The sequence below is a fragment of the Prosopis cineraria genome, unplaced genomic scaffold (assembly GCF_029017545.1).
Source record: "Prosopis cineraria cultivar Desert tree isolate PC_DT_omini unplaced genomic scaffold, ASM2901754v1 PC2, whole genome shotgun sequence".
Classification (NCBI taxonomy): Eukaryota; Viridiplantae; Streptophyta; class Magnoliopsida; order Fabales; family Fabaceae; genus Prosopis; species Prosopis cineraria.
The window spans coordinates 7,856,433-7,881,850 of NW_026555333.1; the positions used below are offsets into that span (position 1 = coordinate 7,856,433).

Genomic DNA, 25,418 nt, shown 5'->3' on the forward strand with positions numbered 1-25,418 from the left:
AAATAAATTTAATATATCAACATTTGAGAATACTTTATCAATATTTAAAAGTTCAATGTAAAAATTTGTTAAGATGAAACTAACAATATTAGGGTTATAGAACTAAAAAGATATTTTATAGATTTAAGAAATTAAAGTAAAATATTGTGTAAAATTAAAGGACTAAATGTATACTTTAGCCAACAAAAAAATTATTATGTTATATTTTATTTAAATTTTAATTTTTTATTAAAATTAAAGATCCTCCATTAAAATATGGATATATAATATTTGTATTTTTATCAAATATGAATATATGATAGTTAAAATATGATCATTTTCTTAAAAAATTTAGAATACAGATACACAGCATATATGTATAGGTGGAAATATTTACATGTATAATTAACACATTAACTCATCAGAAGGAAAAATGTATTGAGTAATAAAAAATTATAGCATAATAAATGTTAAACAAACCATGTTGATGTTTGCAAATAATGTTTGCTACAACTGGCAAATTAAATAAAATTTATATTCTTTCTTTTTAACGTAAAAATAATATAATATAAATTCTTAGATAGATTAAGTACGCTACATTGTTTGTAATTTATTTAATAAAAACATGATATTTATATAATATTAAATATAAATTAATTTTGACATTAATGATGGTAAAAAGAGAAAGTAAAAAAAAATTAAATATGCATTTAAAATAACATTACATAAGATTTTATTTAAACTATTTAAAATATTTTAATTAAATAGATTATAAATGACATGACGTATCTAATATATTTAAAAAATTTTTTATATAAATACTGTAAAAACCTTTGAAACCCTTTCTTCTATCTTACCTCGAGTAAAACCCCAAAAGGTCTTATTTTGCTGTCAAAATTTGAGTTGACATAGATCCATGCAAAGTGGTACAAATCAATGCACATACAGAGGCATGGAACAATTATCATACTGCATATCCAATATGTGCAGTGTACTTTTTCTGAAGTACCGGTATTTTATAAATCAAAATAAAACATATTTTCATAGAAAATTAATTTTTATATATTTCTGTCCAACAATTACTGTAAATTAATTGTATGCAATGCACACTACATCTTCATTGTTGTTAAACAATAATTATTGTTTTTAATCTTGTTATCATTGTTAGGCGCAGGTAGCAGAGTTGGGTGCCTGAGTGGAAGTGTGTTTTGGTGACCCATCCCTATCGGTAAAACTTCATCATTGTTCTTCTGTTACTCGGAATTGATTTTGTTCCCCACAACCACCATATGATACAGTTCTTTTTAGTCTCTCTTTACTTGTTTTTTTTTTTTTTTTACTTTCCATCCCCTCAAAGTTGGTTAAATCATGTCATGTTAGTGAGTTTTAATTTCCATCATTAATCCCTTGAACTTTTACACCACCTATATATTATTAATTCCTCCATCAGACACACACATGCCAGCTCCAACATCACAAAAATTTTCACTTTATCCGCTGACCCTCTCTCTCTCTCTCTCTCTCTCTCTCTCTCTCTCTCTCTCACACACACACAAACAAAAGCAAGGGTAAACCCCCCCCCCCCAAAAAAAAAGCAAGGGTAAAACTAGTAAGAAGAACGGGTTATGTCTGTTTTACAGGAATTGCCCTAAATTTATTGGCCGGGCTAATTACCCTGAAGAACGAGCTGATGCGTTGATAAGATGTTCACTTTGTTTGGCATTTTGACTTGTATCATTGTTACCGCTTTTCACCTGATGAGTAGTTTAATTTCTCTAGTTTTAAGACTGAAGTGCATCTTTCTAGGTTAAACACAGTTGAAGATGTTTGGTTCAATCATTATCCTACACTTTCATTCTCCTGTCCTGTTCGCTCCATCTGAAACATTATTTAAGAAAAAAGAAAAGAAAAGAAAAGGAAACGATTGTGGCTGTCTTATCCACGAAGGAGCATATTCCTTGTACTTTTTATCTCGTTTGCCTGTAGTTCCTAAATGACGATGATTAGTGTCGGCACAGTCAATTAATCTCTACTGATTTACATATATATGTCATATATAAGTTAGAGCCAACGAGAGCGCTGATACTCGGTACATGTTCTTCTTCACACAAATAGTGACTCTGTCACAGCATAGATCATTCAGAATAATTGTTATTACAGAGAAGATCCATTCAAGCTAGCTTATAATTAACTCTCGCGGTGTCTGTTGTCTCGGTAATCTAGTGCCGGTGCTTTGTCTAGTTATTGGGCTTAAAAAAGCACGCGAAAGACAAGAACGCACAAGATGAGGCGATCGTAGAGGGAATTTATTCATACTGGACCAACAAAAGGAGGTCATGGCCAGCAGCTTTCGATGAGAAAAGATGCGTTAATTTGATATTACGCCTCGAGGCTAAGGCTTCATCAAAAAGGCCTTTCCACGGAGTCAGCAACAGTGAAAAGGAATTAGCGAGGAGTCAAAGATGAGGGTGTTGGTTAGGAGAAAAAGTGGTCAAAACCAATGATGGCGTGCTCAATCATGGTGTATAGAATCTCCGGTTTGAAATTAATGTTTGGGTCTGGGAGGAGAGACAGTGCAAGTGTACATGTAACACACACAAGCTAGCTAATTCTGACGCCTAAACAAACAAAACGAGAATATGAAAGAGGATGCGTGGGATCTGGTGGATCTTGCATGAATCCAAAAGGCAGAAAAAGGGCCCTGTCGGGAAGTGATAGAAATTGGACAAAGGCAAAGGCTGGTGGGGTCGTGAAATGAAAAGCGAAAATACTTTTGGGGCAAAAGAGAAACTTTTTTATTTTTGAATAAATAATAGATAGATGAGTACGTACGTGGGAGATGATACTTGTGGAGGCATCAGGGGAGGAGAATCCAGCGAAAGTGGTTGGGTTATTTGAGTCCATAACGTTTGGTACGTTGTAGGTTTAGGAGTAGATAACATGTCTCCATTTTTGTGCGCTATTGGTCCTTAATTGCCTTCCTCCACATGCTCGTGCTGCCCTGCATGTGCTTCCCACTCTTTCCTCCACATGGTCCTAACCACACCAATAAGCCACGCACCGTTTGTTTGTTGCAGCGTCCTATGGACACTTATAGATGCTGATTTTTCATACATATCCCTGTCGCCTAAAGTTTTATGACATTTGGGACTGCGAGAAAGATAGAGCGAGTGAATCTGGTCGCGCTTCTCAATCTCTTACAACCCTTGGGTTTAAATTAGTAGATTTTGATTGGGTTTGATTGTGAGCCCAATAAGGCCCATTTATGGGTGATGTTTAGTGGAAGCCCGTCCTGGCTAGACTCGGGTGACTGCGTATTATGGTGTGAATGTCTTGGGTTGACTTTTCACGTCTTTTTCATATGAGTTCAGCCTAGCAGCCCACCTCTCCTTCTTTTGAAACCCTTAAATTGCTTGAATTTATACAGTTAAAATTTAACATTTCCTTGAATAGGACCTGCAGTGTTCTAACATGGTGTGGTAATACTAGATATCACATGACTTAATACACGAATTTTCTAAGACTTACGTCGAATAATTCCATCAGAACATCAATTTCTAGCATAAGTGCAAGTACGGAATCGGATTTCTCTAGTCACACATAACAGGTTTTCATCAATGTCGAGTTTCCCGAAGAGTTTTTCCTCCTCCTTTCTTCCGGCCGAAGACGTTTTTCTATATCTTTGTCTACTGCGGTTTCAGATCCCCGAATTCCAGAATTCTAACCTCACTTCTAGAACCCAGTTTTTTCGTTTTTGTAGGGGGAAGAAGATGTTAGTTTGGTTTATTATAATTAGGTTAGAAGAGTGTAATAATTTATATATTTGCGAGGGGAAAATTGCGGTGCCGTGAAGGATCCCGGAAGCAGACTGGGGGGATGTTTTGTGAATTATATTAGCCCGTTGGACAAGCGGTCAAGTGATGAGAAATGTCAAGAGTCAAGACTTCATGAGCGCTCAAGGGTTCTTCCCTGTTATTCATTTACATGTGAAGTTAAATTGATATCTTACGTATATGCGTTTACTTGGACCATCGGTCAGCCTTCCGCAGAATCTGCACCCCGGTCTCGAGCGTCTTCAGGTCTGCGAAGCTAGCGGAGTTGAAAGGACATATCATTTCAACAATCAAGTACGAGGATAAACAACATGTTATTAAAAACTGTACCGGCCGAGTCAACCCAGAAATTAGTGACCTGATCCCTTATCTTATTTAGGTTTATTCTTAATTTGATGAGGGAGTGAACTGGTGTAACCCGGTCAATTCGTATTCAATCTGGTATAACTCGGATAACCCGGTGGGTTGACTGGGTTAACCGGGTTATTATATTTTTAGACTTTTACCCCCAAAACGACATCATTTTTTTTTCATTTTTAATTTTTCAGAATTCTGAATTTAGAAATAAGATAACAAAAAAAGTGAAATTGAAGTCAAAAAATGAAAAATTAGAAGCAAAGCATGTTAAGTTTTAAAATATAGTATTTTATTATCGTTAGACTTTTGAATAGTTGGATTTGGTTAAATATTTTTATAATTAATGTCTTTTTATTTAAATTGTATTATTTTAATCATGACCGGTTTGCCACCGATTCAACCTCCGGTTTAACTCCGATTGAACCACTAACCCGTGATTCAATATCATGATCGGTTTAATGATCGATTCGGTTTTACGCACCTTGATAAAGAATGATGAATTGGGAAAGGACCGAGAACCCAGAGATATAGCTGGGAATACGGGCGGGCTCGGCCCTTAAGGGCTTGGCCCTTATGGGCTCGGCCCTTTAGGGCCTGAGCCCTAAAGCCCGGTTTTCTATTTTGACCCCCATTTCTCAAGCCCAACCCTTATACTCAGGGCTCAGGGCCAGGCCCGTAAGCCCTTTCTTAAAAATAAAAAAATTAAAATAAAATTAAACATTATAAATAAATTAAAATATTTTAAAATTAAAAAAATTAAAATCATCATAATTTTTTAAAAATTAAATAACATTCATTAGAAGTCTAGTAATAAAATTTAAATCTTCATTTAAAAAATAGTTCATTTTTTTTATAAATATACAAACATAATAATTATAAAAAAATAAAAAATATCATAAATTTTATACTATACACTGATATTTATTAAATTAGATTAAATTAATTTTAGAATAAATTAAAATTAATAATAATATAATGTGTGTAGGATCAGGTGAGCAGGTCATTGATTTCAAATACGTGTTTTACTAAAATAATAATAATAAAAATAATATAACAGGGCTTAAAGGGCAGCCCAGGCCCGAGCCCTATTTTACAGGGCTTATCAGGGTCAAGCCCTCAAGCCCGATTATTTTAAAAAAATTTATTTTTAAAGCCCGAACCCTTATTTAAACAGGATTTTCAGGCCTGACCCTCCAGACTCAACCCTTATTCCCGACTCTACCCAGAGACGACACGCACACGATGCTTCGCAAATCGTTGAGGGCCACGAGTGCAGGGTACAGCCATTGCCTTGAGAAGCACCAGACAGACAGCCCTTCAACTTTATTCTCCCACCGTTTCGGCCCCGTGACCCAGTGCTTCTAAGACGGGATATGCCTCGGCCCAAATTACCAGTTCCAGGCCCACTGCATTTAGTTCTCCCTAATGGAAGCCGAGTTCGTTTAATTTGACTATTTTAACATGGGCTTTGGAAACGCGAGAATAACAATAATGAAATTGAGATTTATTAAATTAAAGGCTATAGACGCGGGCAGAAAATCTTCACTTCGATCCAATTCCAAATGCCATGTCGCGCTCATCGCTTCCAGCCTTCCACTTGTCTAAGGTACTCGCTTTCAGTATTTGTCTCCTGGTCTTTTTTGTCCGTACGAATTCAGTGTGTGAATTCCTTTTTAATATTTCCGTCGTTTACTTTGACTTATGTTCTTATCGAAACACCTGTTATCTATCTGAATAAAACGCGACACGGACATTCCATTCCCATTTTAAAAGTACAGAATGCAGCCACATCTTCGAACAAGTGAATTGAATCCAAGTCGCTCCCACCTTAAAACAATAATTTACCGTACGTGCAGTGTCCAAGTCCCAGACGAAACAACGCTGTAAAAGAGTTCTTCTTTGACAAGGCTATTCATAACTCCAAACTAGCGCTCGTCATTGGAGTTGAAAACGAAGCACGGGCTTACCTGTAACTTGATATTGTAAATCCAACTGACTAAAGAAACAGCAACGATACTTGTGTACGAATAGAACTGCGGAATTGGTATTGCTATATTGCTGTTGAGTTGGTTTGGGCGCGGTGGTGTGGAATGTCAATAAGCGATAGCTTTTCCGGATTAAGGAGGGCCACTTTAATTTGTGAGTTACGGACTAGCTTTAAAGAAGGTCGTGTTGTTAACTTGTTATCTCATGGCACAGAGGTATCAAACCACCTCACCAAAACACAATTTTGTTGATTGGGCAGATATTACGTAATTTTCATTCATTTCCTTAATCTGACTAGTTTAAACTCCCCAGCATTCCTCCTCCTCGTATATATATTCCCCTATAAATAGTTTGTTGGCATTAATTTGACATATACTTCTGTCATTTTTTTTAAAAGCACTCATAATTCATAAAATTTGTTGTTCAGACGCATATCATATTTTTTTGGCTTGAATGAATAATATATATCTTACTTAAAAATTTGACAATGATTGATTATGGGGATCCCTTGGATGATTAAAAAAAAACTAACGATACTTCAAGTAAGCAAGCTATGTTGTTCGAAAGATTCAATAATTTAACTGCTATACTTACTGGATTTGATGCTTAAATTTAGTGAGTTATTTACACTTTCTAATGGATTTGTCAACTTGTTGATCATGGAATTCTTTCAAGCCACTTGTCTTTGAACTGGATTTACAAAAGTTAATTTTGAAAGGACCACTTTAACACCAAGACTGGTGATGTAATTTCATAAACATCTCTTCTCTACATATTTGAATTGGGTGAATGTCCCAAATCATCTAGTCTAGTTAATGCCTCCCATTATACAATAGAAATCATTAATTCAATCAAATGATTGTTAGAGATGTTGGCACAAAATCACAACCCTATTACTCTCGTGCTTTATAATCCAACAACTTCTAAGTATACAAATAAATGGTTGAAATATATCTTCATGAAAGCTGTCTTTTACATCAGAGTTTCAATTATTTCTAATAGTCAAGTATGAATTCCTACACCTACGGTATGAGTGTTCACCTCCCTTGATGCAAATACATGGCAGGATGATCTGATCTTTTTCACTTTTTAGTGTTTAACATTGGATGTACAATACTCTTAATTCGTAAACTACAATGTTTTTATTATTTACTATAATTACAATAATATGATTTGATTTGATTTTTCTCTACAAATGAAATATTAGTGTAATATGAAATTTTCAATAGAACAACGAGAAGGTATATCATATAGTATTTATTTACATTGATACTTCCTCTTATCCTATTTATGGGGCAAAGAAATAAAATTTTTTTGTCCTATTTATAAATTACCTCATTTAATTTTCATTATAAATTTTCTTATTTGCTTTTTATTGAATGTTGAAAAGAGAAAATATTTTATTAAAGTAAGTATGTTTAATAGAGATAAAGTTAAAAAATTATTAAATTTTTAGACAAAATTAATGAGTTTTAAGATTTTTTTTTATTCTAATGAAATATGACAAAAATAATTTATAAATATGATAAAAATTGAGTATTTGAGAGATACTCCCTCCGTTTTTATTTATATGAGAAACTGTTACTTTTAATTTATTTTTTTATATAAATAAAATTACATTTTTTAATAGGCATTTATTATAAACTTTTTAAATTACCCCTCATAATTTTATTATTTACAATCAAAAGAAGCAACTAATAAATGTTTGATTAATACAATTAATAAAAAATATTATAATTCAATTCTTTTATTTTGAAACACAATTAATATAGTTAATTAATTTTTTTAAATTATATGATATAATTTTTTTTAAAAAAATAGAAATGGATGGAGTATATCAAGCCCGGCCGACATTAGTATGACTTTGCGTTGTGCCGTTCAAATTTGTGTCCAATTGAGCCAATGTCGTCTCCGATATAAATTTCTTTTTAATTTGTAGTCCAGTTAAAGATGGATTAGCAAGTTATAGTATTAAATTGCATTTAATGAATTTTCACTTCAAAATTAATATTTATTTTGAAATATAAGGGAGATTTCTTCAAATAAGTCCTGAATTTAGAAAAATACAATTAGATTTCTTGAAACTTGGTGTAATCAAAATCTTAGATGAAAATACCTTAATGCCCCTATTTACTGAAAAAAAAAACCAATAAATTGAAGTTAAATACTCACATTTACCTTACACTTTATATTTTATATTTTATAAATAATTATTAATTATAAGTAAAAATTATTAATTCACAAGTCATATTTTATATTTTATAAATAATAGATCGAAATCATGTTTACTCTTTACTTGCAATTACAACATCATAATTTAGAAGTAGAAATTTTTGATACATAAGTCATGTTTCATGTTTTATAAATACAAATTTATCTTTTTTTATATATAATTTGATGTATTTTAATAAGGATAGTATTATTTTTACTCCTCAACTACAAATTACACCTAAGTTTTAAAAAATTTGATTGTAGTTTTTAAATTTTACAAAATGTATTTATCCATAAGTCACTTATAAAAGACTTATGTATAATTTTTTCATTTATTTTTAATACACGGTACATTTTTTTCCCATCAGTTATTAACGAATTTTTTTTTTCTTCAGGTCATAAAATAATTTTGCGATGACGTAGTAAGGTGTTATAGTAGCTTTTATGATTACAGAAAATTAATGAATTAATTAAATATTATTGAAAAACTAACAAATTAGGCACTTCTTCAGCTACATAGAGGGGAAGCTGGAGAGGAAGCTGCTGTGAATGATATTTTGGAGTCATTTTCAGAAAACTGAATGAGAAAATTCAGAGGACTAGGCCTTTTCGCAGCTCTTTGAATACAAAGATATGGTCAGACACACACAACACACACCCCCACACGATACAGAGTCCTGGTCTCTGTCTTCTCACTTCCCCCTTAAAATCCCGCGTCAGTCTTCCCCACTGCATCCGATCTCTAAACTCCATCGCGATCTTCTTCCTTCTCTTCACAACCCCCTCATGTCGTCCTCATTCCCATCCTGCTTTCGTCCTCCCCATACTTCCGATGAAACTCCTCCGCCTCCTCCTTCCCTCTCCACCACCTATCTCTATCGCACCCACCTCGGCCTTGTTTCCCTCACTTGGTCTCGCTCCGTTCTCGGTCGTTCCCTCCATCTTCAGCTTCATTACCACATCCCCCAACTTCATCCTTCTTCTTCTTCTTCTTTTGCTTCCTTTCACCTGCACATCAAGCCCTTCTTCTTCTGCAACAAGCACGGAGTCAAGAGGATTTCCCCCAATACCCGCATCTTTTGGAATATTTCCAAAGCCAGATTTGGGGCCGCGCCTGAACCTCTTTCTGGTTTCTTTGTTGCCGTCGTCGTCGACAAGAACATGGTCCTTCTTGTTGGCGATGCCGTTAAGGACGCGTATTCGAGGACTAGAGTACTCGAGCCCCTGACTCCTCAGATTCTTCTTCTGAAAAGGGAGCATGTCGTCGCCAATAAAGTTTGCTCCGCGAAGGCGAAATTCGGAGGCAGAATGAGAGACATACAGATCGATTGCGTTTACGGAGACGATTCGAGGCTCTGCTTCAGCGTCGATGCCCAAAAGGTCCTGCAGATTAAGCACTTGAAGTGGAAATTTCGAGGGAATGAGAGGGTGGAAGTCGATGGGGTTCCCATTCAAATCTCGTGGGACGTCTATAACTGGCTGTTCGAGAAAGACAACGGCGATAGGCATGCGATTTTCATGTTCAAATTCGAAGAAGAAGAAGAAGAAGAAGATGATGATGATGATGATAAAGCTCGAGGCAAGGAAATTGGGGACAGGAAGCTGACGAATTTGTGGACGCAGCAGCAAAACTGGAGTGGATCCAACGAATTGGGGAAGACCTTATCGTCGTCGTCGGCGTCAACGTCGTCGTCGGCGAGGTCTTTGGGTGCCAGTTCCTCAGTGCTGGAATGGTCGAGCGTGGAGGAGAATGAATTGGTGGTTCCTGTTGGCTTTTCTTTGCTTATTTACGCCTGGAAAAGTTGAACATTGTCGTAGGTTCTCTTTCTTGTCCGCCATAAATACGGCCACTGACTTTTCTAACTAATCACATTTATTTGGTGAACGTACACAGTTCAATAAATCTCCTTAGAAGCATGAAAGAAAAATCTTTCTGCAGATTCTTGTTCCATTTCCTTTCTGCACACTCGCTGTAATTCATCCATAGTTTCTTACTTTATGCATTCATCATGTTGTGAGACTGAGAAGCAATTTTGGTTAAGCTGAACGGAACTGAACTTATTGCTCACAATTTGTTGCCTGTCTTAACGATTGGAATGATAATCCAAAATGTTCAATCTACCGTCGACATAGTGACTTTTTCATCGGACTAATTTGGCAACTATCGTCTGTTGAGAACGGTACAAAGCTTCCATTAAGTTGACCCGGTCTACTGAGTTGAATTCAACAATTGATATTTTTGGACAGCGCTACAACTTGGTGTTTTTCATATTCACCGTCTCAAGGGATATTACTAGTTCACGTTGCTGACGAGAACGATACAAAGGCGCAAGTTCCAAATGGTAGGCTCATGGAAGCAGATTGTAATGAGCAAGTTAAAAGGAGAAATCATCTTAAAAAACTAATTTGATAGAGTGTTCTTCAAACTTAAATTTTTGACGGCTCTTTGTCACGGATGATATTTTCGTGACCGTGTAAAGACCAAGATAATGAACGATTCGCTGGTTAGTCTCACACAATATGGGTAAAGGGGGTGACATTAGCATTGAGGGTGTTCTGCCTCAGTCTTCGGGCTGAGTGCACAACTGGTCGGGGGGCTAGTGCCGCCTCCCTGATGAGCCCATGGCAGGGCGAAACCAGTGTGATCCGTATGTGGTAAGGCTTGTCCTGAGGATTATGGGGTCCTCCAGAACGCCGCACGGGTGCAGTGTGCTGCGCCAGACTCTCAGCCCGTGACAGAGTGGTATCAGAACAGGACGTACTTTACTGTCGTGTGCCTGTGGGGTCCTATGTTGGGACTGGTCGACCTCGGCACCGCTCTAGAAAGGCCTCCGAGCATGTGGGTCCAAAAGTGGGGATTCGGGCGAGAAGTTTGGCCGTTGTCGACTCCACTCCTGTTGGCTCGCGGGTCCGAAGAGTGCAGGAATCGGGTGACCACTCAGCAGTAAGCTGATGTGTTTGTGGCAGTACTGTATGTACGATCCTTGGGCGGAGTCTTTCTCTCCTAACACGAGGGCGTGCTAGATTGGGTGTGGGAGAATGTCACGGATGATATGTCCGTGACCGTGTAAAGACCAAGATAATGAACGATCCGCTGGTTAGCCTCGCACAATATGGGTAAAGGGGGTGACATTAGCATTGGGAGTGTTCTGCCTCAATCTTCGGGCTGAGTGCACAACTGGTCGGGGAGCTAGTGCCACCTCCCTGATGAGCCCATGGCAGGGCGAAATCAGTGTGATCCGTATGTGGTAAGGCTTGTCCTGAGAATTATGGGGTCCTCCAGGACGCCGCACGGGCGCCGTGTGCTGCGCCAGACTCTCAGCCTGTGACATCCTGCTCTATAGCATTTTATTCAATCGTGGTTGGTTAGAATCATTTATGGGAGGCTCTCTCTAAGACTATAAGCCCAAAGGAAGTAGCATCACTTCTTAATAAACTAACTTGTTAAGTGGGATAGTCTTTTAAACTTATAAGCCTCACTGCATTTGCGAGGCTTCCACAATGTCACCTCGTTAAGAGCCAGCATTTTCGGTGGCTCCACTTTACAACAATTCACTTGACCTCTTGCCTGTCAAAAGCCTATGTGAGAGTACCATTTAAACTTATAAACCTTACTCCATTTATAAGACTTTTTGATAGGAAACTCGTGACAATGTCACCCAATTAAAAGCCAACATCCTCGGTGGCACCACTCCTTGGGTAGCCGTGCCCTTTTCGTGCCACTAATCTTTCAATGAAAGTAATAATATAGCGAGCAAAAATTTAAAGAAACAGTTCATCCCAAAAGACTAACTTAATAAGAGTGTCTCCAAGTGCATACAAAGCAATGATTAAAAAACCAAATGGTCGGGTCGACTAGTCAAGCTAATGACTTGGTTGAGTTGAAAAAAAATTTTGGAGAGTTGAGCCAGATTGGAACGCTTTGAATTGGCGCTCAAATTAGAAACTGGGATTAAGCCAAAAACCATATTCAATTTTCAAAAGCCGGAGTGTTAAAAAAAATCCTTTTTTCAATTTTTTTTTAAAAATAACTAATTTTTTAATCATTTAATGTTATGTTGTACAATATAACTTGTTAAATCATAATAAATTTAAAATATTTAATTTTATTTTTAGATTAAGTAGCAATTTTATATTTATTTTTTTATATGTAGATGATTATATATATATAATTTGTTTTAATTTAATTATTATATTATCAATTTGATCATTAATCCAACTTGATTGAATCATATAAATCATGAGCCGTTAATTTTTTCAATTTAATATCCAATTTGATTGTAAAAATATTGATATAAAGAGGTCAAATGTTTTGCATTGAAGGTGGAAGCAGGTAAGAAAGGGCATGGTGTTTGGTCTCAGGTAATGGATGAGACATAAGCAACGAAGAAAGCGTCCATCAGTCATGGCGTTCGGTGACTAGAAATGATGGTGCGAGCGAGACATGATTCGGGTTTCCGATAAACAATTAAATTGAGGGGTTTTTCTCTGCCTAATTTGTTTTAAGCTTAGCCAATTATCCCTGTACTATACAAAACGTTCGGTTGCAGATTTTGTCCATACAAAAAATATGACTGCATTTTTACGACAATCAAAAGGATCGGTTTTACAGTCAAAGCAGAGTGGGTTCTTGTTTAAGATCTCCCCTGGGATTTCAGGTGTTCCAATCCTGCCACCCCTAACTGTATAATTATAGATATTCATTTGTCAGTAAGTATAGTAACCATTATTTACACTTGCTTGGTGGTCGACAAACGGAGCAGTGATATTTGAGAGTGGGAATTTGTAAACACGAGAGGTCTGACATTACATCATTTATTGGCTTCCAACTTAGCTGTTACGCCACGAGCGACACGCCCCGTTTCTTTAACGTTTCTTCGTTTTTGATGCGCAAATCCCACGTGTCGTTGAAGCCACTGGAAGCACCGTCAACGATATTAACCACGTTCTCTTCTATTTTTTAATTTTATTCCTACAGACTTTGATTCGTCTTTCGTGACTGGAACCGCTTTTCGTTGGGCCTTTTCAAGCATGCCATTCATCACCGCTCAACAAAACTAGAGGCATGATGTAAACGTGAATTGATCATAACCACATGTATGTAACTCCCTAGAGAACCCAAGAGCACAGTGGCATCAAAAAGTTGGGCTAAACGAAAGAAAATAGGAATAGGCCTTACAAGCGGGTTGGTTCTTGGTAGGTCGAACTCCGAACCGAATATATTGCAGGATTGGTTCCGTAGTCACTCAGTACTTAAATACAGGACATTGGCTTTCCATCAAAAAATAAAGGGCACTGGGCACTGGCTCATGAAATTTCATGCTAACTGTAGGCTTTATACCCCTCTCGATAACATCTTTCTTTTAAAATTGCTACCTTGAATTGTACAGTTCAGCAAACTTAGTGGTCACATGATATTGTGCACATCTTGAAAAAAAAAAAAAAACGTAGAGAACAGAGACCTATGCATTTGCCGGAGGGCAGCATTTAAGAGGGAAGGGCAGGGAGGGAGGGAGGGAGGGAGAGATCAATTCCCTAGTAGCTATTGGCATACTATGAATATACAATTGAACATAGAGATGAAGCAGACATAAAAAGTTGCTTTTCTGTTCAGCCTTGGATGCTTGCATATTTTAAGACCCTATTAAGTTTCAGAACCCGACTCCTGTCAAAGCTTTTCCTTACTTGATTGTTAATCAAGGGGTTGAAGAACCGTTAATCGAAGATGAAGATGGAGGGATACAACGTCTTTGGCTACCGCTATTAGCTGGTGCACCTCAAGACAATTGCGCTTTAGAGGAAGCCTCGTATCTTCTAGAAGAATGGCTTTTCAGTTTCTTTCTTTCTGCTTCGGAGGCCCCATTATCAGATGAGACAGCTCGAATCTTCGTTTCACTTAGTTCAGGTGGAAGAACGCAGTTGCACAGTAAGCCTACATATTCAGAAACACATGTTATAATCATAAGGCCCTTGGAAAAGGGGAGGGAGTCCCTCGTGAACTTAATGTTCTAATGTTTGCAAGTCCAACGGAACATCAGGAAAGTTGCATGTGCTCCTAGATAGTACAGATGAATCGAGAAAAGTATCTTGCAATTCAACATTTCAATGAAGCTGGCTGAATAGCTCTGTTCTCGATTCATGCAATGGAATCCAATGCCAGAGTGGCAGGTATACTCTGATGAAAACAATTATTTCCAGATAATCCCAAGAATTTTGGGCTCTTCAATTAAACATCAACTTTAAAAATTTCACCCGCCCAGTTATTCGATTCCAATAAAAGTAACGAAAATGCAACATGCGGCAATACAAACCAGAAGGTTGTAATGGATCCTGGAGCTGATACAAAACAAGCTAATGAACATTCAAAGCAAACAAAGAAAAAGAAGCAAATAATCAAAACGAGAAAAGCAAAAGCAAGAAAAAAAAAAAAACGATTGAGAGATGCATAATTGGATCAGCAGCATATCAGAGAGTTCAGCAACTACATTTAATAATTTATCACACAAAAAAAAGCTTCATCTTCCCAAAGGAAAAATGTATGTTCTTCTATCTGCTTAGAAAATCATCTCAAGATATGAGTGGAAAAGCAATGCATATACTATAAAAAGGGTGGAAGATAATATCTAATCTAAATAAACTTAGGTCTATTTCTTACCAAGTCGAGCAAGTCGATTTACCCAGCGAGGGATTGACTTGTTAGTTAGTTTGAGACAAACATCATTGCAAAAGTGGTTGCAGTTTTTTGTGATAAGATGATATGAATTCCCTGCATAATCATCGGCTATCGACTCCATATATGCCCGAACCTCTCTGAGGCTCATGTCTGTTGATCCAATATAAATTGATTTTCTGAAAGTGAAACCAGGACAGCGCCGAGGCTCTAATTCAAATATCCCCGATGTTGGGCGATCATGCGCTCCAAATGCATATTCAACGCCATGAACTACAATAAATTAAACCGCGAACAACCATTATTAGCGCTAACAACAAGAGCGAAATTAATATATAGCCGTAAAACCACTAGCAGGGGGGGGGGGAATCCCTAGTGCTATGCACATAACATAATGCTGGAGAAAATGACAAACATATAACATTTCTAATCAGGCTAAAATCCAAAACTAAGAATACGAAGGTGGAGAAACTACAATCAAGTCCAGACACAGCATGGTGACCCAAAAAAAAAAAAAAAGTCCAGACACAGTAGCATGAAGGATAAATTTACAATATTTCCTCCCACTTCACCGTGCAATATATGCAGTCTGGGCTCTTGGAAACAGGGCTTGCAAATTACCCACCTATTGTGTGGCATTTCAAGCGTTTTGCTCAATTCAATAACCAACTCAATCAAGCACGAAGCAAAATTAGTGCAATAATCTACTAATCGTATTAGAAAATAAAGGCAACCATTCTTCCATTTCATGAAAATGATTAACCCACTCAAAGAATCCATGGTCATGAATAGATTTTCCAGGATTTCGATTGCCAATTCTACCACGAGAGAAACAAAAATATGAGAATTAGGGTTCACTTAGGCTAAAAATTGGCAATGTCCATAATTTAATTTTGTTTCCCGGCTTCCTTGAAAGCAAAGAAACGAGGAAGAAAGACTCGAAACAAATAAGCGAGGATATAACGACAGAAAGTTCGCCCACCTTGAACACCGGAATGATAGACTCCGAGCCCAAACCAATATGCATACCCATTGATGATCGCGTAAGATCATAGACGTTCAGATACACCGGATTCTTTCCCTGCGTCTTCTTCCGCGGCCTCATTACCTTTTTACATAACATTGTGTTTTCCAAAAAATTTCCAGAAGTTCCTCCTTGAAACGTTGGACAGCAACCTATGCTCCGGAGAAGCAAAGTCGATTCAGGGATCACATAGGCTGATTCTGGCGACGGTGTGAGGGCAACGGCCAGGAGGAAATAAACAGGGAGAATCCACGCGCAGATTGAGAAGTCAGAAGCCTCGAAATTCACCGGGAACAGGATGATTCTTTCTTCTCCTCTGATGCTCTATCGCAAAAGGAAGAAGAAGATCGAGGAGAAGAGGAAGAAGAATCTTGTACCTGACTTCTACCGGCGGCCGAAAGTGCTTTTACCTTTATTATTGTCCTCGTGCTGAGGAGATGCGGGAATTTTTAAAAAATAATTAATTAAAATTTACAAAAATTGCTTTACAAAAAGATAAAGAGAAAATCACATTCAGACCATGTTAACACCTAAATTAAAGTTATTAATAACACAATTAATTATTAGCAATATTTTTAAAATTGAATATTAAATCAAAAATATTAGCAGTTCATGTTTCATGTAATCCAATCAGGTTGGATTAATAATCAAATCAATAATATAATAATTAAATTAAAAAAATTATACATATATGTAATAATTTAAATGTAAAAAATAAATATAAAATTACTATTTAAATTAAAAATAAAATTAAATATCTTAAATTTATCATAACTTAATAAGTTACATGACATAATATAATATCAAATGATTAAAAAAAAATATATTATTTTTAAAAAAATTGATAAAAAAATTTAAAAAAAAAAGGTATTTTTTTGAACAATTCAGTTTTTAAAAATTGGATCTAATTCTCAATTCGATTATCGATCCAAAGTTGTCCAATCTAGCTTAATTTTATAAAAAAATTTCTACTCTAGCTTGATTGATTGTTTGGTTTAATTCGATTTTTAAATCATTAGATATTAATAAATTTTAAAATAATTAATTTTTTATGAGACTTTCAAATAATTCTTTTAAAATAAATGTAATTGACAAAAAAATTTTCAAGGAGCAGTACTAGGCTGTCAAAAAAGTCAAAAAAAAAATGAATATTAGTTTTGTGCAATGAGAAAAGCAACATGTGCTGGCTCTCAGCTTTGCCTGCAACAAATTCGCAACCATGCTGCAAAAGGATTGACCTCGAAGTCACGCCACGATTTCCCGATTGGAAGCCCCTATTTATAGAAATTACCTCTCCGCTTTGTTTTGGAATTCCATCTTCAAGAAAACCTCATGGCACAAATCTTTGATTTACACGGTTAACAAATAAACCAGCTTTCACATCCAATAGGACCTCCGTGCTCTCTTCTAACATGAAAGAGTAAAGCTTTATAAATATTTGTGGCTCTATGCTAGTAATGATGAACAATGAGTTGATGTGGCTAGATCAAATTGTGACTTGTGACTTTAGTCATCGAGCACTCAGGATACTTTTGATGATCATGACCATGACCATTTCATTTTTTTTAAAAAAATGGTGACCTTAAATGTACCGTACAAAAATGGAAGGATTTTATCATTTAGAACTCCAAAGGGTATTGAATGCGATTCATGGGTGGTTCTCTAATCTCAATGGTGGTCCCTTTCTCCCAAGGAACCGTGTGGTCCTTGGCAAGAGTGGCCAAGAGTCGAAAAACAAAACAACGGTGAAATGAATGCTGATTAGAAGAACGTTTCCGGAGTACTATAAACCATTTATTACCCCACTTGGGCCTATCACTCGCAGAATAAACAAGCAAGGACACAAATGGCAGTACTGTGTTGAATGTTTGGTGAGTAACGAGGTGAAGAAAGTAGAAGGAAGCGGTGAGTGCAAAAAATGATGATGATGGAGGCATGCATAAAAGCATTATTGGGGCAAACAATGATGCGTGATGATGAGCAACAGACAAGCGTGGAATTATTACAGCCACATTCTCTCTAAACAATTATCATTGCTATTTTCCAACTCACTTCCCGATCATAACTGTTTCTTCCCTCTAATTAAGTAAGCTCTGAACTTGTTTGTGTTTATTTTGATGATATTACATTAAAAGTGTCACGAGGGTTGAGATCAAAGAAAAGACTGGCCGGCAATGTAATTATCATTCACAAGATCAGACACTAAATACAAATCGGATGCGCGGCTTCTTTATTGCTTTATTCGTTTAATATTGGAATCCATGCTTGATGCTTCGTTTCTTTTCTGTCACATTACCCTCTTTTCTTTCTCGCAGGGAAAAAAAGAACTCGGATGCTTATCCTGGAATAAATTTGACAAGTCGCGGAACATTGGTGGGTGGAGGAACAAAAAGATGATAATAATTTAAATATCATTCACTGAAAACAAAAAAATACACATAAAAGATGAGCTTTAATTGAATCAAGTCATCGCTCGAATGACCGGTGACCATTCACTATTTAAGCGCGCGTGTGTACACTTTCACTTTCGACATGGAGACGAAGCTTCTCCCAGACCAGGCTTGGCTTCCAAGTTGCCATGCACTCAATAAATTGGGAGCTGTCGAGCTGGTCGATCATGGATTAGACGAAGCCTTTGTTTTGTACTTTCTAACATCAAACTGCTTATTTCTTTTCTCTTTTTTTTTTATTTTAAATGCCCCCATTAAAAGAGGACTATTTTAAAAGAAGGGAAATAATGATAATAATAATGATCCATAATAAACTTAACCAAATTTTTTAATATATGCAAATTAATAAACTGGGCCTTATACTTATGACAACTCGATCCTGTTTGTAAACCGGCTTCCACAAAATAAAACTGGTCTAATTTATAAAAATAGATGAATAGGGGCATAATTAGAATAATTTGATGTTTTAAAACAAATAAATTGATGTAATATAGCTTCCTTTAATCTACATTAAATTTTTTTTTATAAAAAAAGAGAAAGAAATATTTTCTACCTCAATTTACAAGACATTTTCAAATAAAATTACATATATTAATAAAACTCATCAGATATATTTTATAAATTTATTTTTTAAAGAAACAAAAATAGATTTTCAAAAACTTGCTTTTTGAACACTCCATTGCCCAAAAATACATAAAAAGAATAAAATTTTAAAAAATTATTAATATAACATTATTTTTATAAAAAAATGTTTAATATTTTAGAACGTGAAATATACTCCAAAAGTACTTAGCTGAGACCTGAGTAGATATACGAACTGGGGGTGGATAAGATTAATTGTCGGATCTAAGAGACACATGCGTGTGAGGTGCTTTGGAGGGACGTGGGAGAGATTGAAGGGAAGTGGTTGGAGTTTTGTGGATGGAAGAGAGGCAAACACACGTGAGGTGATTCCTTTCCTGTCACTCCACAACTGCTGTTTCCTTTACAACCACATCATTAATGTCCACTCACGATCTCTTCTTATTTATTATCCCCTTATTATCTTTTCTTCTTTTTTTCCTCCACCTTTCTTATCAATCTCGCCTACCTCTCATTTCCTTTTACAGTCTTTTCTTTCATAAAAAATTATATTAATACGTCTTCTTGAAAATTCAATATAACATTAATTGCCATGCTCACAATTATAGGCTTATCTACAAAAATTTTAAAATTCCAAATAACATTAATATTAATAGTAATAAACAAACTAGATAAAACACCAATGCAACAATGATTAGTGAGTGGACCTCATAATTAAGCCCAATCCTCCATCACAGGCTACTTTCAATCGTTGCCCGAGGCCGCGTTGCAATTTGATTGGGCCTTCTAGTGACTGTTGAGTGGGTTGGATCATTGGGCTTCATGGGCCTTAGACACCCAGTCCAAGACTAAGATGCATAATTTTTGCCGTCACCGTGTGTTGGGCCAGTGACTATCAGTAATCCTTCCTCATGCTATTCCATCAGATCCTCCGGAAAACTATCATAGGAGATTATATCGTAACTCGAGACTATAAAATATTAAGTCTAAAGTTCATTTTCATTTATTTGATCTATATTAGGGCTCTTTTATTCTTTACTGACAACCAACCACTACAACGATGCAATTGAGTTCTTATGTAATTGTTTCACTCCAGTCTTCATCGCCTGAAGTTTTTATTCTAGATAATATATAACACTAATACAAGTCGCCATCTAGAATACTCGCATGCTTGCTCCTTAATAGGACTCAAAGATCGTTTTCAACCAAGCCATTTATAAAACAAAGATCTCGGATGTGTATATTTATAGTCATGGTAGGAATGAATGAGCTGCCAATAGGCCATGGGCGTGTGAAGGAAAACAACAGGTTTGGGTTGACAGAGTGGAAGGAAACCGTCAAATTCAGAGGAGGCTGCTATCTGATTCTGATAATGACTAACAAACACGTTTAAAATATCAGAACACGGCAGATCCTTGATCCATTGTAGTATTCCATAACGAATCTTGTCTAGATTTGAGAGACACCCTTATCATGCTCCTCGTACACGACAACCACACACCCTTATATTTACTAGAACACCAAGTCATTCTCAATTTATTATCCTCCTTTTCATATCTGGACAATCACAAGCCCCAACACACCCCATCCCCCCCCCCTTTTTTTCCCCATCTCTCTGTTTTTTTCTTCAAATATCCATTTATTATTATGTTATCTAACTCACTCAAGTTGCCCGATAACTTATTCTATTCAAATTATTTGTACTCATCTTGTCACTCTTGTCCCTGCATCATATCAGAATCTTATTCGACAACAGGCGACGAACAAACCTGATTTCTCAACTTAACTTTTCGAGAAAATTATTGTCAGATATCATGATCAGGCCATTGGACAGGTCCCTATTTTGTACGAATTTCGAATCATTTCTATGAAAAATTTAGGTTTCCACTTGTTCACATCGATGTTCTTTTCAATCGGATCAGGGACCAAGACCTTGACGTTACTCGCGATCACGTGAAAATTAATTGTGTCCCTTAATTGACAATCCAACACTATGAATTCAAATCGTGAATCGTTTTACTGGGTGATAACATGATTTGTGAATTGTGACTGCTCAATACTTACTAGGAATCTAGCCTCCGAAATTTGCGATCAGATTCACAAAAATAAAGCAGGAGGCGCAAAAAATGACGCCGTGAAAAACTTGAAATATGAACTAAATGACACTCCTTACAGAGGAGTTGAATACGCTACAAATCAAGTTGATCAACAGAAACAGAAATTTGATCCTACCAGGAAAAAAATTTACAAAATATAATTATTCCACACGATGGGAAAAGAAATTTGACAAAATGCTTTGGCCTATTGATCATGCTGATCGTACCATCCAAGAGGCCAAACCTAATCAACGAGCCTATGCCTAAAGCTTGAGAGACAAATCAAGGTGCTTCGTTTCTTCTGGGCTAGTCTTCAAGCAGTGAGTCCCGCCCACCAAACGCCCACTGATCTCTTCATTTTCTGCACAACCCATCATAGTCTTCACAATTTCAAACCTCCCCACACTTCCTCTCGAAGCTAATCCCGACGTCGTTTTATGAAAATTCACCATCTCTAGCTTCCCTATCCCGGGCTGGTGTGCCCAAGCCCTGTGCCCATTATTACATGGCTTGTGGATCAAAGAGTGAGCCTGAATCCCCAGAGGCTCGTTATTGCAAGCAGCACCGTAGAGAGGCAGGGACGCCATGCTCGCATACCCATAATTATGCAGGAAAGGATGACCATAAGCTGCTGCTGAAGCCAGTATTTGCGTTCCAAGCCTCTGTCCTCTTTTCGCTATTGATCGCTCTCTCTTGTGCGCATTTTGGTGTCCCCCTAGCGCTTGTGAACTGTAGAACTTTCTCTGGCAGTAATTACATGAAAAACATCGTGGTTCTGCTCCTGAACCAACACCAGCATCGGCACCATCGGCACAGCTTTCTGATGATGCTTTTGATGGACTCTGATCCAAACGAGTGATGAGATTGAGTTCGGGGCCGTTATCAACACCAGAATCAGGACCAGATGCGTTCAGATCAAATAAAGTTTCTCTCTTGACCTTGTCTTCTTGGTATTTTTTGTCTTCGTCTTCAACAAGTTGATGTAGGCCTGTGTTGTTCCTCGGTTCTTCCATCTCTGGGTGCTTTTCCTGGTCCCCTTGTTTGCAAGGATGACAAATACTTGTGGATTATTGATTAACACCGTAACATGAAGTTAAAAAATAAATAAATAAAAAAAAAGTTGATATACCGGGGAGATATGGGAAGCCCACGTATTTTATATTCGTTACACTTTTGACTTTCATTTAAAGTTGGAAACCCCCAGTACACCTGTGTGTGTTGCTGTATAAAATATTTTGTTCTTGTGTAATTGTTTTGTGTTTGATGCCCGCCTAATATATCACAGTTTTATGGTGGGTGCGTGCGAAGAAAAAATAACCCATGACCATTATTCTATTATTTTTTTCTTGAATTGAGACTGGACTTTTTTCCCATTATCGACGTCAGCAATATATTGAAGCAGCTGTATCTGATGTGTGTGTGTGTGTGAATTGCTCACACTACATAGAAATGGCAGAATAACATTGTGGGAAACGTGGCGAGTCAAGTTGAGTTGGGAAGCAAGCAGAGTGACATGGCGGAGCAATTAAAGAAGCTTAGGTTGCCACTGAGATGTGCCATCATATAGAAAAGGAGGCAAAGCCAAACATTGTCATGTTCACCAAACAACTTTTCCTCTGTACTTGAAACTCCATATCCCCTGGACACTGTGTCCCATGTTGTTGTAACACTGTCCCCTTTGATTCGCATCTCTCTAATTTGAAACGAACTTGCTTCACCCCCCCCCCCTCTTTTTTCTTTTTTAACTGATCTCCGCTTTAACCTGACTTCCTGTGACTTCCCAGAAACTACCGATCATTCCTTGGAACAATATAATTATATTAATTTATATCTAGAAGATGAGGCCTTCCACATCCAAAAAACTAAATAATTTCTGCAATTTTAATTTCTAGCTAGCTACTTTGTAGAAATAACATATACGAGCGCCTTTCTGCGATGGAATAAATTAAAACTTAAAGATTTTGTAAATGTAGTTTATACTATAAACTAATCATGTCATGGTTTCCAGCGATGTACATCGAATCTTGAATGCTGTGAGGGGCAGGTGATACATAAAATGATGATAGAAAGAGAAGACAAAACTAATGGCCGACAAGTAAAAGGGGAAGCTGATGTGAAGCGGCTAATGCCCTTAATAGTGGTATTATTCCAAGGTAATTAATTAAAATTGATCGAGGAGGGAGTGTATTTTGCGTACTGTTACGCGCAATAATTGTTACCACAATGGCAAGTCATTGTTGGACGATGATTATATTAAATATATAAAAGAAAAGCCATTATTGGGCAAACAGATGAAATTAATGAGAACTGGGATGATATATGATGATGATGGTGATGATGATCCAAGAGAAAGGTAACGTTGTAGAAGAAGTCTAATCAGTACAAAGAACCAAATCTCGCAAAGAGATCTCTCTGTCTGTGCACATTCGAAAGCAACCTGAAAAAGAAATCCACAAAGTTGAGATCCATCACGTCCCTTTTTCCTCCTGAGCATATCTTTAGGGCATCAAAGTACTCGAAAGAAGATGGATCCATCTATCATCTCTTGCTTTTCCTAACACTGAAAGCCAATCAGTGCATGTTCCCACCACTCCATGGTGTTCGTTCAGGCCCTCTTTTTGATTTCTCTCTTCTCCTCAATATTCCAAACACATGCAGAAGATGACAAATCAATACATGGGGCTTGCACCAGCTTGCAAGCTAGTTAGATGGTCACGTACGTACTTGAACAAGAGTTGTAGATAACCCTATGGCTACGTTCGTGTTCATTTTGTCAACATCTTCTGCTTTTCTGCTTTATTTCTTTATTTTGGTGCCTCTTCGTCGTCTTCGCTTACCCTCTTTATCCTCTCGTAAATTCCTTCCTCTCACTTTCCTTGTTCACAAACCTTCATGAAGTCGTTTTTCCCCCTTTGTGTTCTCACGGAATTGAACGGCGACATGCACGAGAAGATTTCACTTGACACCTGTACCAGTTAATGTAACTGGCGTCGTTTTCATCTACAACAGTCTTGTGCTTGCTGGTGTCAATCCAGAACTAAATGAACTGAGCCTATAAAATCTAATTATATATTAAAGTTCTATTGTTAACCCTCAACCCTATATATTTTTTTATTTTTTAATTTAAAAATCTGAAAGCACATGCTTAAAATTTTAAAAAAATTATTACACATCATATTAAATCTATAAAAACAAATTTGATTCTAATAAAAAATAATATCACAAAATTAATATTGATAATAATCAAACTTTACTATCATCATAAGTAAAATCTTGATCATTTTTATTATCATCAATATCAATATAATTTTATTCTTCTCTTTATAGCGCCTCAATGGTGATAAAAATTTAAGGTTTTTATATATTTCTTCTTCATTCCCATGAAATAAGGTTAGGGTTTTAAAATTAATGTAATATTTAATTTTTTAATATTAAAACTTAAAAAAATTATAAAGAGACTTACAAAGGTCAGCCCTTTTATTTAAGGCCGCTTAAAAGGGTTGACCCTTTTAAATTCAAATTAACATTTTATATTTTAAAGTAATAATTTAACTTAAATTTTTTTAAACTAAAGGGATGTTCAGACTCAATTTTAATTGACGACTCTGCTTGTCCTATTGAAATTGATGCACCGTCTGCTTGTGGCTTGGAGAGGGAACTATGTACGGATTAATTATGTATGTGCAAGTCATCAAACGCATCTTTGCTTCCTACAATGTTTTTTAAAGTGAGAAAAATACAAAATAGAATCTATTTCAGAAGATTAAGCAATGCTCTAACGTCCCACAAACCTTTTTTTTTTCATATAATGTTTATTGTATCTTTTGCTTTTATTTGGCCATTGCAATATAGGACGGGTAAGGCAATTTTTCACTTTAAAAACGCGGGTGCCCGCATTTTGAGAGAAGTCAGAATTTCCAACAACAAAATTTTGAGCAAATAATAATCCCCTTCTGTGATGTGGATTTAAACTTTATATATAATGGTCTCGTTATTTAATTATCTTTAATTTAAAACATGACCATTTTTTTTCATCCACAGAGCGATTTTATTTAATGTCTTTCGGTGTGTAAATATATATAATTTCAAACCATCAGATTACTTGTCTAGATAATAAAAAGGCCGTCTATATGCTTTACTTGTGAGCTGATCATTTTTATCATGATGTTCTTTTGGGCCTTTTTTCGTTGAAGAATGTTTTACTTCTGAAAAATTGCAAATCGAAGAAGT

The 25,418-nt window shown here is 36.3% G+C and overlaps 2 protein-coding genes and 1 pseudogene across 2 annotated transcripts; 1 reads left to right on the forward strand and 2 right to left on the reverse strand.

Moving 5' to 3' along the window:
• Positions 1–9,152: 9,152 nt before the first annotated feature.
• LOC129302110 (uncharacterized) lies at positions 9,153–10,172 on the forward strand. Its single transcript, XM_054940785.1, has one exon. The coding sequence runs from the start codon at positions 9,153–9,155 to the stop codon at positions 10,170–10,172; it is 1,020 nt and encodes a 339-aa protein (XP_054796760.1).
• A 3,509-nt stretch (positions 10,173–13,681) lies between these two features.
• On the reverse strand, positions 13,682–16,473 carry LOC129301690 (deSI-like protein At4g17486; annotated as a pseudogene).
• Positions 16,474–21,198: 4,725 nt separating this feature from the next.
• On the reverse strand, positions 21,199–22,323 carry LOC129303916 (zinc finger protein 1). Its single transcript, XM_054943498.1, has one exon. It carries the CDS (start codon positions 22,199–22,201, stop codon positions 21,452–21,454), a length of 750 nt encoding a protein of 249 aa, XP_054799473.1. The 5' UTR covers positions 22,202–22,323; the 3' UTR covers positions 21,199–21,451.
• Positions 22,324–25,418: the final 3,095 nt, after the last annotated feature.